Source organism: Diceros bicornis, chromosome 19 (genome assembly GCF_020826845.1).
Source record: "Diceros bicornis minor isolate mBicDic1 chromosome 19, mDicBic1.mat.cur, whole genome shotgun sequence".
NCBI lineage: Eukaryota > Metazoa > Chordata > Mammalia > Perissodactyla > Rhinocerotidae > Diceros > Diceros bicornis.
Window position 1 is genome coordinate 5,842,498 of NC_080758.1, and position 17,647 is coordinate 5,860,144.

The 17,647-nt window shown below is 57.0% G+C and overlaps 1 protein-coding gene across 1 annotated transcript in view; it reads left to right on the forward strand.

Annotated features, from left to right (window-relative positions):
• The first annotated feature begins 1,402 nt into the window (after positions 1 to 1,402).
• Positions 1,403 to 17,647, forward strand: part of PMEPA1 (prostate transmembrane protein, androgen induced 1) — a 57,067-nt gene continuing 40,822 nt past the window's right edge. The window contains exon 1 of the mRNA XM_058562417.1: positions 1,403 to 1,853. Coding sequence (XP_058418400.1) covers positions 1,745 to 1,853 — 109 coding nt within the window. The 5' untranslated portion in view covers positions 1,403 to 1,744. The remainder of the gene's footprint in view (positions 1,854 to 17,647) is intronic.

A 17,647-nucleotide genomic window follows, 5' to 3' on the forward strand; every position in this document is an offset into this window, starting at 1 on the left:
AGAGGCATTACTGTGCCCAGAGCGCTCACGCACTTCCTGGACTGGCTTTCTCTGAGTTCTGCAAGACTCTGGTCTGGTTCCAGTCTATTAAAAGGAAATAACAATAACTTTTAAACACTCTTCCCGCCCTGAATACAAAAGGAGCCTCTGCTCTTCACTAACACTTCGGGCACCACAGGGATGTGTGGATATTTAAGGAACTAGAAACAGGTGGGGGAGCAGATGTCCCAGGCCCCGGGTTGAGCTCAGGCTCCACGCTTGGGGCAAGCGACCCCCCAGGCCAGTTTCTGGGTCTGTAAAATGGAGACAATAATATTCCCGCCTCTGGGAGTAGGTGTCGTGCTGAGTTAATATTTGGTAAGTTTCTGGCATACGGTAGGCGATCCAAAAGTGCTTGTAAAATAAACAGAGATTGAGGGAAGGGTCTAGGAGGGGGACACAACAAATTGTTGCGAGGTTAGAGATGTGCCAGAGAGGGGGCCTCTTACATAATATTTTAATATCTTTTAAACCAGGAGAATGTGTTCTTGTAGCACTGGTGTAATTAAAAGTTAATGACATACAAGTACACCCCCACACTTCCTCCCCCCCTTTTGAACTCCGGAGCCGCGCCCCCCCCAGCCGGTGGCCCCTCGGGCAGCAGACAATAGGTGTGCATTCGCCCCGGGCCCTGCCGGCTGGGACATTACACAAGTCCCCGACACGTATTTACATGACAAGGGCTCCCAGGCGTTTCTCGGAGCAGTCCGGGGCGTGTCTATGCGAGTTCCAGTCTTCCCCAGCCGACCTCTTTGGGGCCGGGTTAAAGTGCGCGGGGGAGGGGGAGAAGAGGGGCGCAGAGGGCTAGAGGCCTCGTGGGGCTGCAGACCTGCAGGCGGGGAGTTTCCTGCGAAATCAGCTAATGAGTGATCTGGGGAAGTCCTCCTCCGCTTCTCTAATTTCCCCTGCCCGAAGCCCCCAGAACCTCGTGCTCCTTTAGCGGGGACAGGCTTCCCCCACGAGCCTGGGTCAAGGACCCCGGGGCCGGGGAACGCACCCGCAACGCGCCGGGGTGCGGCTGGTACCGAGTCACAGCCCCGGGGATCGGAGGTGTGCAGGGCAGGGGTTCCGAACAGACCCCGGTTGGGGAGCGCCCCGCCGCAGCCGCTGGGGTCCCGGGTCTACGCGACCCGCCTCGCTCTGGCCCTTTAAGAGCCCGCCCCCTTCCCCGTCAGCCCGCCCCGCGGCCCGGGGAGGGGGTGCGGGGGAACCTCGGCGGGGATTGGCGCAGCGCGCGCCCCCTCCCCGGCCCCCGCGCGGTGGGAACCGGCAGCCCCGTCTAGCGCTGACGTCAGACCGTCTGCCTGCCTCCGACCGCGGTCTCGGAGCGAAACCCGATCTCCTTGGACTTGAATGAGGAGGAGGCGGCGGCGGCGCTCGGCTGGGGGAAGCCAGCGGCAGAGGCTGAGCCCCGGCGGCAGCGCGCGCCCCGGCTGCCAGCCCATTTCCCGGACGCCACCCGCGGGCACTGCCGACGCCCCCGGGGCTGCGGAGGGGCGGCCGGGGGGCGCAGGGGAGCGCGGCCCCGCGCACTGAGTCTCGCGGCGCCCCAGGAACTTGGCGGCGCCCCGAGCCCGGCGAGCCGGGGCGCGCCTTCCCCGCCGCGCGCCTCCTGCATGCGGGGCCCGAGCGCCGGGCGCCGGCCGGAGCCCCCCCCGGCCGCCCCCGTGCCCCCCGCGCCCCGGGCCGCGCCGCCGCGCCGTCCATGCACCGCTTGATGGGGGTCAACAGCACCGCCACCGCCGCCGCCGGGCAGCCCAATGTCTCCTGCACGTGCAACTGCAAACGCTCTTTGTTCCAGAGCATGGAGATCAGTGAGTGACCCCGCGCCTCCCTCCCCGGAGGCCCCGTCGGGCTCCGACCCCGAGTCGAGGCGCAGCTGCGGGCGGGGGCCCGGGCCGTGCGCGCCCCCTCGGGCTGTGCGCCCGCCGCGCCCCGGGCGCGCCCTCCCGGCTCGCGGCAGCTGGCGGCCGGCCCGGCTTTGTCCCGCGGAGCTGCGAGCCTGGCACGGCCCCCGCTGCCCGCGCCCCGCCCGCCGAGACTCGGACCCGGGTCCGTGCGGCGCGAGAGGGTTGGGGCGGGCGGACCCGTGAAGTTTCCATTTTATTTCCCTAAGGGGCAGTGGCGACGGAGCAATTAGGCCAGCTCTTTATCAACTTTGGTTTTGGGGGGGGCGCGGGCGTGTGAGACGCCGTCTGGCCTGTGAGGTGTCTGGGGCTCCGAGTGTGTGTCTGGAGTGTGCGTGGCGCTGTGTGTCTCGGTTTGTGTGCGTGGGTTTCCGTGCGTCTGGGGTGTGTGCGGGTCTGTGTGTCTGGGTCGCGGTCTGTCCCAGGAGTGTGTTTCCGAGTCTCTCTGCGTCTCTGCCTCTCTGTGTCCGGGTGTAGCTGCCTCTCTTGAGTGTGTGCACCTCTCTGGGGGTCTGGGAACCATTTGTGTTCCAGGTGTCGGAATCCAGGGCTCAGCGCTAGTGGGTCTGGCCGAACGTGGATCCCGAGTGTGTGTGTCATTGTGTGAATGTCTGTGTCCCCGACGCACCTATAAATAGCCTCTGTCTGGACAGCTTGGCTCAGTCTGGCTGGGCCGGTGGTTAGAAATGAGTCAAAGTTGGGGCTGTCTGTGTTTGGGCCGGCCTTGCCCTGAAAGGGAGACGCAGACGCAGGGTGGGGAGGGGGCGTTGGAGGCTTGGCGCTGACTCGTCCAGTACCTGGAGAAGTTGAGACGAATAAGCCTCTTCTACTTTTGTCGTACAGAGCCCCCCCAGGTGTTCCCTGGGTTGGGTGGGGTGCACCCCTTGGGGTCTGCCTTCTAGCCTACACCTCTTCTCCTGCCCGTTTTTTGGGAGAACCGCTTGCCTCTCTGAGCTTCAGTTTCCCCTGTCCTCACCCCTAAGTACCCCCCGGGGCCAGGGCCCACACAGCCCTTCCCTGCAAGGGCCAGCCTTCTTCCAGCTGGGACCAGGAGCCTAGAGGCAGCCGCCACCGAGCAGGGCAGTGACTGGGTGACTCATAAGCTAGTTTCCGCAGGCGGCTACCACAGTTTGTGGCCCCTGAGCCTGTACAGTGAGCTGGAGGGGTAAAAATAACCCAGGACCGGCCCTGCTGGGGCAGGCTGGCCGGGTTGGTGGTGGGTCCTTGCATCCACCTAGCCCGCTACCTCTAGTCCTGGAATTGAAAGTCCTGTTCTGCCCACCCCACACCCACCTCCCCCAGCTGCCCTGCATCAAGGCAGCGAAATGCCAGGAGAACCTGCCCAGAGCCAGCGTTTGCGGAATTGAGTTGCGTTAAACCAGATTGCTTCCCAAAGGCCCTTTGTGAACTCAGGAGGCTAATGAAATGCACGAGGATATTATTAAAGTATGTTCGCACATCTTTGGAGAGAGTCTCACCAGTGCTAAGTGGATTGCTACTTAAGTACCCTCAGTGCCTTATCCTCCCCTTCTGTAAAGCTACGTGAGGGGACCTCCCGCACAAGGGGTCTACATCGTTGTATCCAACTTATCCTTATGTGGGCTAGGCACAGTCAGACCTTCTGCTCTTCTCCTTTCTTTGTGTTCAGGAATTTTTAAAAAATTCATTCTTATTTTTGTTCCTTGGGCGAGTCAGCCCTGACGATATTTTGGCTGACACCAAGGTGTTAAATGCGTTGCCTGGGACCTGTGTGCTTCCCGCAGATGGCATGCAAGTGGGACTCTGGCGGTTAGTCCCTGGAACCGTGGCTTCCTGCAGCTGGCCCCGGGGTGGCCCATTAGTCACCATGCTCTGTATTTTTACACACGGCCCCCTAGTTACTGGAAGAAAGCCCAGGGCAGGGAGGGAAGTGATCTTAAAATGCAGGTATAATGTAACAGTTTGTTACCAGTGCTAATCAGATTTCCCAGAAACGGTTGATGAGCAAGCCTGCAGGTCTGGAGTTTCCTTATACAAAAAAGATAGGAAGGAAGGAGGGAAGGAAAAAAAGAAGGAAAGAAGGAAACGAATAGCGGCCACTGTGTATTTCACATGATGCGTGTGGGGGGTGGTTTACAGGGAGAACGTTCAAGATGGATTTGCAGTTGGGCTGCGGGGCAGTATCCAGGCTGTTCCTCTTCTGTAAGAGAGGAGATTGCCCTTGGTAGGTCCCTTAAACTGGGCCTCAGTTTCCTCATCTGCAAAATGAGACCTTGACGGTTGAAATATAAAATTCTGCCATCTTTCAAGATGAGGCCTCCGCCCTCCAAAGTCTGGCTGAGGCTTCAGTGCCAGAGGTGGCTCCTCGCCCCCCACAAAAGGGCTGGGTCCCTGATGTGGTCTTCAGTTGCCCCAAATTTCAGACCTGGAAGGAGCCTGGGCCAGCTCAGGGTTCATGCCCTCGCTTTACAGATGAGGGGAGGTGGCAATGGAAAGCTTTGCCCCAGGTCCCCAACCCACACTAGACCCAGACCCAAGGGTATTTCTCGTGGAGCGCACACCCTGTCTCTTGATTTTGTAACTGGGGCCCCAGAGGAGGTGCACCTGGAACTTGGGGCTGGAGGGAATCAGCAGCATCCCCTTTGTGCCCGGGAGGGGGCACCTGGGAGGGCTCTGAGGGAGCCAGGTATCCGGAATGGGCTTGACTTGACTTTCACAAGGCACCTCAGGGGCCCCCGTCTTTTCTGAGAGTCAAGGCGTGAAGGATGCTGTCTGATGGGAACGCCCAAAACACACCCAGCAGAAAAATATGCCATTCTTTAAAAAAGCCAGGGCTCTTGGGATTAAACACAGCTGGCTCAGGTAAAACCCCACCAGAGGTGACAGCCGGGGAGTTCGCAGTGGTGACTTTTGAGGAAAGGATTCCTCCTGGCACGCATTTTTCCTGGCATTCTTGTTGACCTCTTTTTGGTTCCGCTGCGTCTCTTAGAAATTCCCCCCGTCTTTTACCCCCAGCTTCTGCTTGAGACTTTTGGGGGGCGAGTGGAGGCTAACAGTGCTCTCTGGGCAGGCTGAATCGTGGTGCCATCCAGCTGTGGCTCCTGTGACAGCGTTTCTGGAGGGCCCTGGGAGGTGCCCCTCCCTGGACCCAGCCTCCACCCCTGCGGGCAGTGTCCGCAGTGGCACTTTTGTTTTTTAACACCGCCAGAGTCTCTGCACTGATTCCCCTTCTCCAACCAGTTCCAAACAAATATTCCCAGACACTGGAGACTCGGCTTTTGGAAACTCACAGGACACCCAGTAATCTGGTGGTTTGCCTGCACGTGCTGTTTGTGTTTATCACGCGGATGAACCCAGAGCATCTCAGCCTTGGCCCTGGGGTGTCTGGGCGGGAGAATTCCTCCCTGGGCGGTGGGAGGTTGTCCCGCGTGTGGGGTTAGCAGCATCCCTGGCCTCCACCCACTAGACCCCGGAAGGAGTAGGATTCTAACACCCCCGCCCCCAGGGTGTAACAACCAATGTCTCCAGACCTTGCCAGCTGTCCCCTGAGGGGCATGTTGCCCCTGGGTCAGAACCACTGTTTTAATCAATTATTGGTTCTTGAAAGGGGGCCTGGGGCTGGCGGGAGGGCAGATCTGAGTTGCCAGATCAGTTCCCTTCTGGCGTCAGTCCCTCTAAAGGCCTGTGGTCGCTCTCCAAGTTCGCACCTGCCACTCACTCACTCAGCCCTTATTGAGCGCCTGTTGTGTGCCACGCGGGAGAGATTGGGGCTCCCTTTTGATGAAGTTTCCAGTTGTCATCTTGGGTTTGCATTTATTAGGAGAGGAGACTCAGGCACCAGTGAAAGCTGGTTTTTCAGGATCCAGTTTAAGCTCTGGGTGTTGAGGGCCAGCCCTTTCCCCCAGTGGGCCCTCCCCGCCGGGCCTCGTAACCCACATGTTTTCCGACTGTCTGGGTCTTGGGTTGGAGTGCAAGAAGGGCTTGAGTTTTGACGGGAATCTCAGGTCAGGCAGTTGACACAGCCTCCCAGGAGGTCTGGGTTAAGCCAGCTACACCGCCCAGCGTGACCCAGGGTCAGGGGTGAGCTTAGCATTTGTCAAGACGGAAAGGAACTAATTGCTCCTGCGAGGACTCTCAAGCGCACATACACGTGCACATACCCATATGCACGCAGACATATACACACAGGCATACACATACGTGCATACTCCCGTGTGCACACACGCATGCACACGTGAACACACTCTCAGCCCCCACCCATTCCTGCCTTTCCTGCCAGCTTCTCTTTGGGTTGGGAATGGTTACCACTTCTGGGCATGTAAGTAAAGGAAAAAGGAAATAAGTGCACACATACATACATTCTCTTCTGTAAGTTGTGTAAATTTACACTCCCTTCAAAAGAGAAGAAGGGGTGTGTGAAGCTGCCAGGAGAGGAGGCTGTTGGGGGGGGTCCGGGTGGCGACTGCTTGTCCTCAAGGCAGCAAGATGCACTTGCCCCCAATAGTCCCAGAGCCGCAGGCCCAGGTGCCCCCACGTAGCTGCCCCCACCTCCTCTCTTCTCTTGGCCCGGGGCCAGGGTTTTTAAAAGGGTTTATGGTTTGGTCAATTGTTAAAATGTAAGAAAGCGTTAGAGAGGAGGGTACGGGTGGTGGGGCCCAAACAGAGGGTCCGTGTGGTTTTTCCTCTTCAGGTATTTCTCATCCAGAGACAATGTCTGCAGGTACCTCGGGGTCTGGGGTCCTGCCCAAAGAGATGTAACTCTTAGAGTTGAATTTTGAGGGCGCACTCCTGCCAGCCCTGGGCTCTTGTGTGGTGCACATGCCAAGCAGGAGCTCAAAGCCCAGGGCCCATTTTGTGCTTTTTGAAAGGGGTTGTGTGCACGCACGTGTGTGCACTCGGGGTTAGGGGCACGTGTGGGGGCCGTGTGTGCTGGCATGGCCGCTCCTCTTTGTGTGCCCATGGATCACGGACGACACGAGCGCTGTGCTGGGCCCCCCGAGGCCGGGAGGGCACGGTTCAGGGGGACAGACTCGGTTTTCTCTGGGTGGGCTGCAGAGAACTGGGGACGTGAGTCCACCCAAAGGGGCCACTGCCGCTGGCCTACCGTTGCCATGTGGGCCCTGTGCGGCCATATCTTTCAGTTGCAGGGACCTGGACAGCTAGATTTTGATGTAAAACTGTTAGGTTTTAAGTACTAGCAATTCCTTTTTTTCCTCACTGCCGCCAGACCCCGTCTGTTGGGTGGGCTTCCGTGGGTTGGGAGTGTCACCAAGGCCCAGAGGCTCCGAGACTTGCTGGCTGTGTCACCTTTTGCTGTCGCTCGGCCCACCTGTGAAGCGGGGCGGCAGCAGCTCCTGTGTGCTGGGTGTCGAGCGTATGCAGAGATGACTCTCGTGGGGTGTGGCCCCGTGTCTGGTACAGTCCTGTGTTTGTGGGAGGTGGTGATGACAGTGGGGGCGGAGTAGACTCAGTCACCCTCTCTATCCTATCCCCTAGCGGTCACGCGCTGGCACCCTGCCTGAGGAACAGGCCTTGGCCAGAAAAAGGCTTCCCTCTCCTGGGGCTGGGTGCCTGCAGTGGCTGGGAATGTTGGAAGGAACAGGCCCGAGTGGGGCCATGACCTTGAAAGTGGAGGTAATTGATTATTTGTGTAACATTCCTTGTCCCTGCCAGGCCCACTGCAGACCCAGCTGGCAAAGCCCCAGCGTGCCCGCCCCTGGCCCCGGAAGCCCCAGACGGTCTCTTAGGGCCCCCGGCTGGGTTCCTGTCATCCACCGCCGGCTTTGGAGGGCAGAGGCCGCGTGGAGAGTATGAGGCACAACACTCGGGCGGTGAAGTCAACACCACCCTGGCATCCCGATGCGCCCCACAAGGTCCACTGAGCACAGAGCTCAAGAATGCGTGATGGTTTGAGGCTCCTGTTTTTGACAATTAATTTCAATTTTTAACAAGTAAGTGTTTGCGGGAGATGAACCATCCAAATAAGACCCTGATCTTTTTTTCCCTGCCCAGTGGGTGCAGTGGGGTGGGGTGGAGGCTCCTCTCCTATTTTGCTTCTCCTCCGAGCACCTGCCCTTCCTTCTCCCCGAGGGGGGCTGCACCCCTTCATGAAGTCATGACAACGCACTGACAGCCTCACTTTCCCCTCGTGTGACACCTCGGGGTCGTGTCCGGGCCTCATCAGGCACTGGTGGAGGTGTCTGTCACCACGCTGGGAGAAGTCCCAGATGGCTTGCTCACAGGCTTCTGCACCCCAGGATGGGCCTGGAAAGGTCTGGGGCATCCCCAGGCTTTCTGAGAGCCACGGCACGGCTTCTCTTCTCCGTTTCCAGGGTGACTGATGGATTTTTGCTTCCACTCCCCTCCTTAGTTGGATATGGAGAGCTTATCACGTGCCAGGTACTAGTGACACATTGTTCTCAGTCTTCAAAACAACTCTGCAAGAGAGCTGTTGCTATCATCAATTTGCAGATGCAAGACCCTCTGGGATCAGAGAGGGTAAGACACTTGCTCCAGGTCACACAGCCAGGAACTGATGCTCTGTTGGCATTCAGACCTAAGCTCCCTGACCCCACCACCAGCGCTCCCATGATTTCTTCCCCAAGACACCACGCCGACTCCCTGAGCCCCAGCATTTTATTTTGCAAGACATGACATTGCAGAGGTGTTTTAGATTTTTGTCCCAAGACGGCAGGCCCGTGTGGGACCACCCGTTAGGGAAGAACACTGACAAATCTTAGAGCAAACAGTCGGGTCTGGTCTGCTCTGGCAGCACCCTGGAAGGTCTTTTCACTGGAAGGTCTCCCCTACACTCGTGTCCCCGTCAGGCTGCATGAGGAGCTGGCGTCTCTGTCTTCAGCTCCTTTCTCCAGCGTCCCCGACACCTCCACCGTGAGTTGTGGTGGCAGGAGCTTGGTGAGTGGGCCGCAGCAGTTTCTGGAGAGACCGTGTCTGTTAACCTTCCCCGTGATTTCCAGGCCGTCCGGGGCCTGTGCACTGCCAGCCTCCTGGCCAGAGGGAGGTTGTGGAGATCTAGACTCCATGGGGGCATACATGGGACACGGCATCCATTGGGGGCTCAGTCCTTCAGCACTTACTTCACCCCGCACCTCCTGCGCTGTTCCAGGCGCTGTACTGGGTGCTGCGGAATGTCAAGGGGCAGCAGATGAACCCTGCCCCCTGAGAGCTGCCGCTCCAGGGAGCAGACGGACGAGAAAACATGAGTTCATTTCAGGGACAGGGGCTGAGAGGAAACCAAGCCGGGGGCACCCTCAAGGCCTCTTTCAGGGCGGCCGCCGGGCTCCCAGACCAGCCATCCTGTTCCAGCTCCAGGAGCATGCCGGGAGTCTCTCCTGGCAGGGCTGTCACGTGGTATTTTGCGTGTGTGTGTGTGTGTGTGTGTGTGTGTGTGTGTGAGGAAGATTAGCCCTGAGCTAACATCCACTGCCAGTCCTCACCCTTCTTTTTTTTTTTTTTTTTTTGCTGAGGCTGATTGGCCCTGGGCTAACATCCGTGCCCATCTTTCTCTGTTTTGTATGGGACGCCTCCACAGCATGGCTTGACAAGCGGTGCGTGGGTGCATGCCCGGGATTCGAACCTGTGAACCCCGGGCCGCCGAAGCGGAAGGCACGCACTTAACCGCTACGCCACCGGGCCGGCCTCTGTCACGAAGTATTGAATGCTGTGTCATTAGTTGTGTTCTCTCTGGTCTGGGGACGGTGTCCGTCTTGTTCATTATCTCCCCCAAGCCTGTAGGTACCTCCTATGTGTATGAGGAGGGAAGGAAGTGGGCAGGGCGGGCAGCGGGCAGGCAGGCTCGTAGAAGGTTCCAGATAGCACAGGACATAGTCAACATATAGACTCTGAAAACCATCCTTTTCTGGGCCAGCATGGAATCCCTCCTGAGACCCTGCTCCCCTCCATAAGGTGGAGGGGAGGGGAGCACCTGCCTCACACGTTGTCAGGACGGTGCCCGAGCAGTGAGAAGCGCCGGTGGCACAGGGTGCTGTTTTGAAGCTCCCAAGAAGTTTCCACTATTTTGGGCAGGAAGCTGTGCCTTAGCCTCCCGCCCACTATCTCTTCTAGAAACATCAAAGCTGCATGGGGGGGGGGGTGGGTACAGAAATCCAGTGCAGACATGCCCCCTCCCCTCCTGCAGCCGAAGCTGTCCCTTGAGGTCGAGGTTTCTCGGTCATCTCTTTGGTGCTACTAAGAGCATCAAAATGACAGAGATGCATGACCAGGGCCGGCCCCACGCCCCACAAGGGGAATTTGTAGGGCTGCTCTTTTCTGCACACACTTGCTCCAGGCCTGGAGTGATTTTGGTCACTGTCTTACCCGTTTGGCAGCTGTGGGTAGAGCCTGCCTTTGCTCCAATGGGACGTTGAGCCGCCATGTGTTGCAAGGAGTTAGGTGGCCACTGTCGGGTGGTGATCGGATTTCCTGATGTTCCAGCGAATTCTAATATGTGTTTGTTTCTCAGTGGGGTGGGAGTGGGAGGAAGAAGGAGGGGTCCCTTGGCTTAGAATCGGTGCCGCAATAAACTCATTAGGATATATTTCAACTGCAATCATTTGTTATTGTATCAGTGGGTTTAGGAAATGGCTCTACTGGCAGAAAAGAGAGTTTTAATTATTTGGTAACAAGTTCAACATCCCCAGTGGCTCTGGGGTCTGAGTGCTGGATAAAGTTGGCTTCTGGCCCCAGCGAGCCAGCCTGTAAAGTTCCACTGTCCTCTGGAAACGCCTCCCAGCGCCCATGGCCCCTGCGCTGGGCTCCCCTGGGCTGGACGGATACCACCTAAAGCTCTGACCACGAGGGTTCAAAACACCGCCTGCCTTTCACGTTTGGAGAGATTGTCCCATATCTTCTGTCCCTAAGGTGGACTGTGGTGGCGAAGTCGGGGGCAGCTGTGCAGAGTCTTGGTGGGATCGATGCAACTTCTGCATGATTGCGGTGCAGTTGATGTTCAGTAAACGGTGGAGCAGTTGGTGAAGGATGGAGTTATGGTGTTCCTTGGCTTCCCCAGGCTGCTGGGAGCATGCAGTGATGCTCCCTGAACTGCTGGCACCTATGACAGCTGTCACGCTTTGTCATCACTGCTGGGGTGGGTGCATGTGGGTCGTGTCGACTTCAGGGGTGGGAGAGTCTCTGCTGGTCCTTAAGGGCACCAGGAGCTGATGCCTCCATCCCTGGCTTTGGAGGTGGGGGTAAATGTGAGAAATCTGGCCATGGGTTTGTCGGGATGTCAGTGATTAAGAATATAGAGATATGTGCTTTTATATACAAAACCACACAGCTCTGTGTGTGTAAAATATACTTACGTATTTTACGTTTACAACGTGCAGAATATTTTTAAATGTGTGTGTTCCGTCCCCAAGACTGGGAGGCTTCTCTGAGGTCCCTCGACCAGAGGCCACAGTGGGGCCCCCGCCTCCCGCAGATGTGCCCGTGACTGAGCCTGAACCTCCCCTGGCTTTGTCCTGGGTGCCCCCAGGCAGGGTTCCTGGGCTGTGTTCTCAGAAGCAAGAGAAGTGGGGAGCTGAGTCAGTTTTCCAGCAGATTTTGGGGAAAGCAAACTACCTTTTCCCAAAAGAGGTTGTTCAGCTCCATGCTCCTAGTCACCCACTGCTCATCTAGAGTAGATTCCGAGAGACCGCCCCGCACCGCCCAGCTTGGGTTTGCCCATGATGGTCCAGACAGCGGGGGGTCACTGGGGCTGCCGTCTAGGGGCGTAAGCCAGTGCCAGCTCGGTTTTATTCTCTCCTGTGTCGGCTTGCCCACTGGGGTCAGACATCCCTGGCGGGGCCGCTGGCAGACTTTGCACAGGCTATCCGATAAGGTTGATAAGGTTCGTGTGCCTGGCCAGCAGGGTCAGCCCCCGCCCTGAGGATGATTCATCCCAGAGGCCACACTGCCATCAGGGAGGCTCAGAATTTGCACTTGGCCACAGCAAACGCTCTTTCTTGCTCAGCCTAAGTTTTATAGCAGGTAAAACAGCTTTGATCTGAATTTCTTCCAGTTGATGTCAGTTCGGAGACGGCGTGAGACTTGGGTGGTTGTAGACGATGTTTCAAAATCCCCATCACAGAAGGGAGACGCTGTTCTATTCTGGCTGCGACACTTAAGGAGTAAAGAATAAAAGTTAATACCAAGACGTTTACTAAAACTGAGTATATCTGTGCCTGCTTCCTTTGCCTTGCTCACGTGGCTGCACATTTTAAGGACTTCGTTGAGTTAAGTAACCCTCCAGAAGAAAGGAGAGAGTGAGGGGCGGGGGAGGGTCCGTGTGGTCCCTGCAGGAACTTGGTGGCCGCCCCCGCCCCCTTTTGCTCATTCCCAAGTCCTCAGGCTGATATGTCGGAGCTGGTCACAGCTCTAATTGCCCTTCCTAAAAACAATTTAGTCGGTAATAATTCTGTGAGCCTATGAATCGACTTTGCGCAAACACCCTGAGTAATTGCTTTGTTCTTTTCCCTCTACTTTGTAATTGGTGTCTGTAAAAGCCAAAGGTTTGGTCTTGCGGAAGCATGATTCATTTATTGGTGTCTGTGCCGCCCCGTTATCGTTCAGTCATTTCAGAACGCCGTCGCGGTGAGCCGGAGTGATTCACACGGGGCTGAGCTTGGCAGCCGGCGGGGTCCCAGCCGGCGGAGGAAGCTGTTTTTTCTAATCTATTTATGGTATGGGAGAAAGGTGCGTGTATTGAGAGGAGGGAGAGGGTGTCAGTGACACTGGTGAATATAAGCGATGGCGCCGAGCAGCCCCTCATACACCGCTCTGCTGCTCTGATCCTCACAATGGGTCACAGCTAAACGCAGTCCTTTCTGGGGTCTCTCTCTCCCGTGCTTATGGATCCCGATCTCGGAGCAGGCTGGCGCGCAGGGACGCCCCATCAGACGTGGAGCAGTTTCAAGTCGAAAGCCACAAATGCAGAGAACGTTGCCTTTTTGAAAAGTCTGTCCTCTGCGTCCACCGTGGAACAGTTTAAACACCCAGGCCTCAGGGTCAGGGGCCACTCCCGAGCCCCTTCTTACCTCTCTAACAGTGACGATCATTAGATGTTTGCAATTGTCAAGTCTCATTATTCTGTGACGTGTGTGAATTCACACGTGGAGCTGTTGATTTTGCCTAATTTTGTTAGTTACTTGGCCCTAAATAAAATTGTCACCATCCTCCCATCTAGAGGGTCATTAGAACTGCTTGCTACATGGCCCAGAGGTGTAATTATGAGTCTGATTTCCAGTTGTCCGTATACATCTAGGCCGTGCCTGCAAGTGCATAACCCAAAAGTTGCTTATGTTTGGTTGAGGAATGTTTCCTCCTGTGGCTGTTTCTTCTCTGGTTGATTCTCCGTCTGCATAACTTGCTCTGCTGTGTCCTGCCCTCTGCATCAGTGAGTGAGGGCCTGGCTCGGGTATCTGTGAATCCCCATCTCCTACCACCCTTTAGCTGGAGGAGAATCCAGCCAGGATTTATTGAGCTGCTTTGTGACTTTCAAGATGTGGATCAGGGGTAGGTGCCTGGCGTTCGGCCCAGCTCTCCCCTCCTACCCGTGACAGACATTGCTAATCGATCACAGCATTCACTCTTGCTGGGCTCAGATTCTCCCCAGGTCGTGCTCCATGTCCACTCCCAGTCAGAGGTCAGAGTGGGCTCAAGTGCTGAAGTCACTGCGGTGTAGATGACTCTCGTGAGGAAAACTGGAAGTTGTCTGTGCACAGAAATGGCCAGCTGGGAGCGGTGAGGGCTCAGGACTTCTAGGGGGAGAGGAGTTGCTCCTGCATGCAGCCTCCAGGACTCCCGTCCGCTCCTCATGTCACGTGGTGGCCATCTGGGCTGCCCAACAAGTCAGGGACCATCCCTCTGTGAGTTCTAAGGACATGCCACCACCTGGAGTGACCCACCCCACCTTCAGCTATCAGGCCTGGGTCCTTCCCAAGCCTCTGGTCTTGTTCCCAGTGAGATCTGGAGTAAGAGCCCCCACACGTGACTCCTCAGCCCGCCAACTTCATTTGCCTTTCTTTAAAATCGGGGTCACAAACTCAAACGTGATGGAAGCCTCCATTTCACCTTGACAGCCTCTTTCCCCGGAGGTCTTGAGCCCTACCCTAAGCATATGCTGGCATTCCTTCACACTCTAGTGAGAATGAGCCCTGGCCCCTTTCCCCACCATGGACTCAGGCGAGTGGAGGTGGGGTTCAGGAAGAACAAGGAAGAGGGGAGGCTGGGAGGCCGGCAGTTTTCAGGGATCAGCACCCAGCAGCTCTGTCTCTCTGGTCATTTTCTTGGTGTTTGCTGCAGTGACATTGTGGCTTTTCGAACCCCAGCTTTTCCTACTGACAGTCACAGACACTCACTGAGCACCGTGCACACCAGGCCTCATTCATCCTCCTGGCAGCCCCGTGAGCACACAAGGGGGCAGAGCTGTGTCACGTGCCTGGGTGTGGGAGGTCCCCCAGCCAGGAGCAGAGCAGGATGTGTACTTGGGCTGTGGGGCTCTGAAGCCTGTGCTTTGCCCGCCATTCCCTGAGCTTCACGAAGAACCAGCCGCCTCCCGTGTAAGAGTGTAGGGTGTGGCTGGTGTCAGGCCTCCGCTGTTGTCCGCGGGCTTTTCCAGCTGGACCTGCGTCCCATTCAGTCCCTCATCACATACACCGCTTCTTGGAAGGGTCACTGGGCGGCAATCCTCAGGCCTCAGGGCTGGAGAGAGCAGAAATTTGTCCAGCATCGGGAAGCAGCTGAAAGGAGGAGGGGTCACTGACTTGTGGGTGCCGGGCTGGGCCTGGCTCCGCAGAGGGGTGCCTTTTGAGATGGGGTGAGGAGCGAGCCCCAAGGACATTAGGACTGGAGGCCCCTCTCCAGCCCCATCTAAACTCGGCTGTTCTCAATCCTGGATGAAGAAAGCCGCCCGGGGGCTGTGCACCCTCGACAGTCAGGCACACCCCGGGCCAGTTACTGGGGTGGAGTGGGGCAGCCGGGTTTCTTCAGACTCCTGGGTGATTCCAGGGTGTGGCCAGGTGCTGCCTCCCTCGGCAGGTGTGCACGTGGGTGAGCCTGGGTCTAGTGAGGGACGAGAGGACCCAGGCCACCTGTCAGCCCCAAGGCCTTCTGGCAGAGAGAACTGCTGCTAACGTTGTCATCGCAGGGACGGCCCGCTGGCGGCGCTTCGGGCGGGACGGTGCTCCCACGTGGACGTGTCTCCTTGAGTCGGGCAGTGATATCGCAGGGCCCGTGAGCACTGGCATCGCCCAGCGCAGGGCTCGCCCGTTCTGTCGTGTTCTGACCAGGCGCTTGTAACAGCGGAGCCACCCTGAGGCCACCCGCCATCGCGGGTGGGGGGTTACCTGGGGATGGGTGGGCAGTGTGGGGGCCAGTGTGCTTCTGTCTTTGGTTCAGGTAACGGTGGGGGCACATGGGCTGGGCACACGATTTCACCAGGACCAGGTCACACTCGGTGTCCTGGCTTTCTGCTCCCTGTGACTGGCCGGACACGGCCCTGAGCCTGGGCTTCAGTTGGAGCTGCCCCTAGTCTTTGCCTTCTGGGTCCTTGACGACTTTACTTGAGGCTTTCTGCTTCCCCGGGAGTGGCACATCGCTTCTTTGAGGGGGTTTCTTGGCAGAGGGGGTGGAGGGGAGAATCACAGAGAGGCAGGAACAGGGCACTGGCCGGCCCACTGTCAAAGGTGGAATGTTCCAGACATGAGGTTTTCTTGTCCCTGATGCCCCAGATGAGCCCACGCTCATATCTCTTGCCCTACCGTCTCCTCTCCGTCTTCTCTTCTTGATTTTCTTCTCTGTGAAATGGGTGTAATCGAACTGCAGGGCTCTTGTGAGAGGGAGGCAGACCCTGCAGAGACCCCGGCGACCAGAGACCTCACCTGCCGTCCTTTCTCTTCCTTGAGATTGTTAAACCTCCTCTTGGAACCGTGTTTTCCTGCTGTGATGTTTATTGAGGTATAAGTTACAGACACAGAATGCACAGACGTAAGTGTGCACTATGGAGAGTTGTGCAGATGTGTGTATGGGACAGCTGTCCAGGGGAGATGTGGGACCTTCCACCTCCCCACAAGGCCCCGGCCCCTTCCGGTCTGCGCCTGCCCCCTGAGGCCATCACTGCAGATTCAGTCCCCAGAGATGACGTTTTCCTAGTGTAGGACTTGGCATGAGTGGAATCCTGCTGGACGTTCCCTCTTCTTGTCTGGCTTCTCTCCCTCAGCCTCCTGACTCTGAGATCCATCCGTGTGGTGTGTATCAGAAGTGATTCCTCTTTATTTCTGAGGAGCATTCCATTGTGTGTATGAGCCTTGGGGTTGCAGTTTAAACAGGGTTGCAGGACTGTGAAAAGGCCACACTGAGCCTGGAGGAATGACTGTCTGATGGAATGCCAGACGCCTCTGTGGGGAAAAGGTTTTGTAACCTGAATCTGGGCCCCGTAAACGGGTACTCGAGACCTGGGCGTCTGTCCAGCCCCAGCCCGGAGGACTCAGGGTGGCGGCAGAGCCCTTGGAGAGTCAGCAGGCTACACCTCTGCCACCTGGCACGGCCCCACCAGCCGCCCATGCCAGCCCGCCTGCCCGCCTCACCTGGCGTGCATTCCTTTGAGGGAAGGAAGTGGGTGACCCCAGACAGGTGTGAATCATGTCTGGGGGAGGCGGTTACTCAGAGGCGGTGAGCGCTGAGGCCACATTCCTGCCAGCTGACGGACGGCTGGGACCTCGGAATGGGGCTGCACGTCCCGGGGGTTGGGGCTCCCTCACTGGAGAGCGTGGAGCTGGCAGACTGTGATCCCTATCCCCTCGACTCTGCATTCTCTGAAGAAGAAAATGATCAGCAGAGGGGCCCCCGAGTCAGCGTGCCAGTTCAGAATGGTGGCTCCATCATTTATCAGCTCTGTGACCCCAGTCCTCACTTCCTCACCTGTAAAATGGGCATGTTAGTAGGCGTTCTGACGTCTTTGGGCTGTACGTGACAACGAGGAGTTTGCTGCTCTTGTTTACCGAATGCCTGCCGAGCGCCGGGCACCGTGTTCCATTAGCCCCTGCGGGAGCCACTGTTACTGGACCCGTCCTTCAGATGGACAGGCAGGCTCAGGACAGCAGTCGCTTGCCCAAGGGCACACGACTGGTAGTTGGCTGAGCTGGATCTGGAATGCCTATGTCGTAACTGCCCTGCCTGTCAGTTTGGAGAAATCGACAGACTCAGAGCAAACTGGTAGCCCATGAGAACATTTTAGATGGCCTGTGGATGGGCATTTAGCATTTAATAGTTATGTACTTAGGTTAATGTATGTTAAGTGTACATTAGGAAAAATGGAACAAGCGCATTCGTGATTTCATGAATATTATTGTTTAAGACAAAGCTAAGTAGTAAAAGTGAGTCAATTGACTTTTTTTTGTGTGTGTGAGGAAGATCGGCCCTCTGCTAACATCTGCCAATCCTCCTCTTTTTTGCTGAGGAAGACTGGCCCTGGGCTAACATCCATGCCCATCTTCCTCTACTGTGTATGGGATGCTGCCACAGCCTGGCTTGACAGGTGGTATGTCGGTGCGCACCCGAGATCCGAACCGGCGAACCCCGGGCCACTGCAGCGGAACGCGAGCACTTAACCGCTTGTGCCACCAGGCTGGCCCCTCAATTGACTATTTAAAATTTAAAATTAAATGTTAAGAAAGTTTAATTCCTTTAACGGTTATTTGGAAATGGCAGGAATCGCGAAGGCT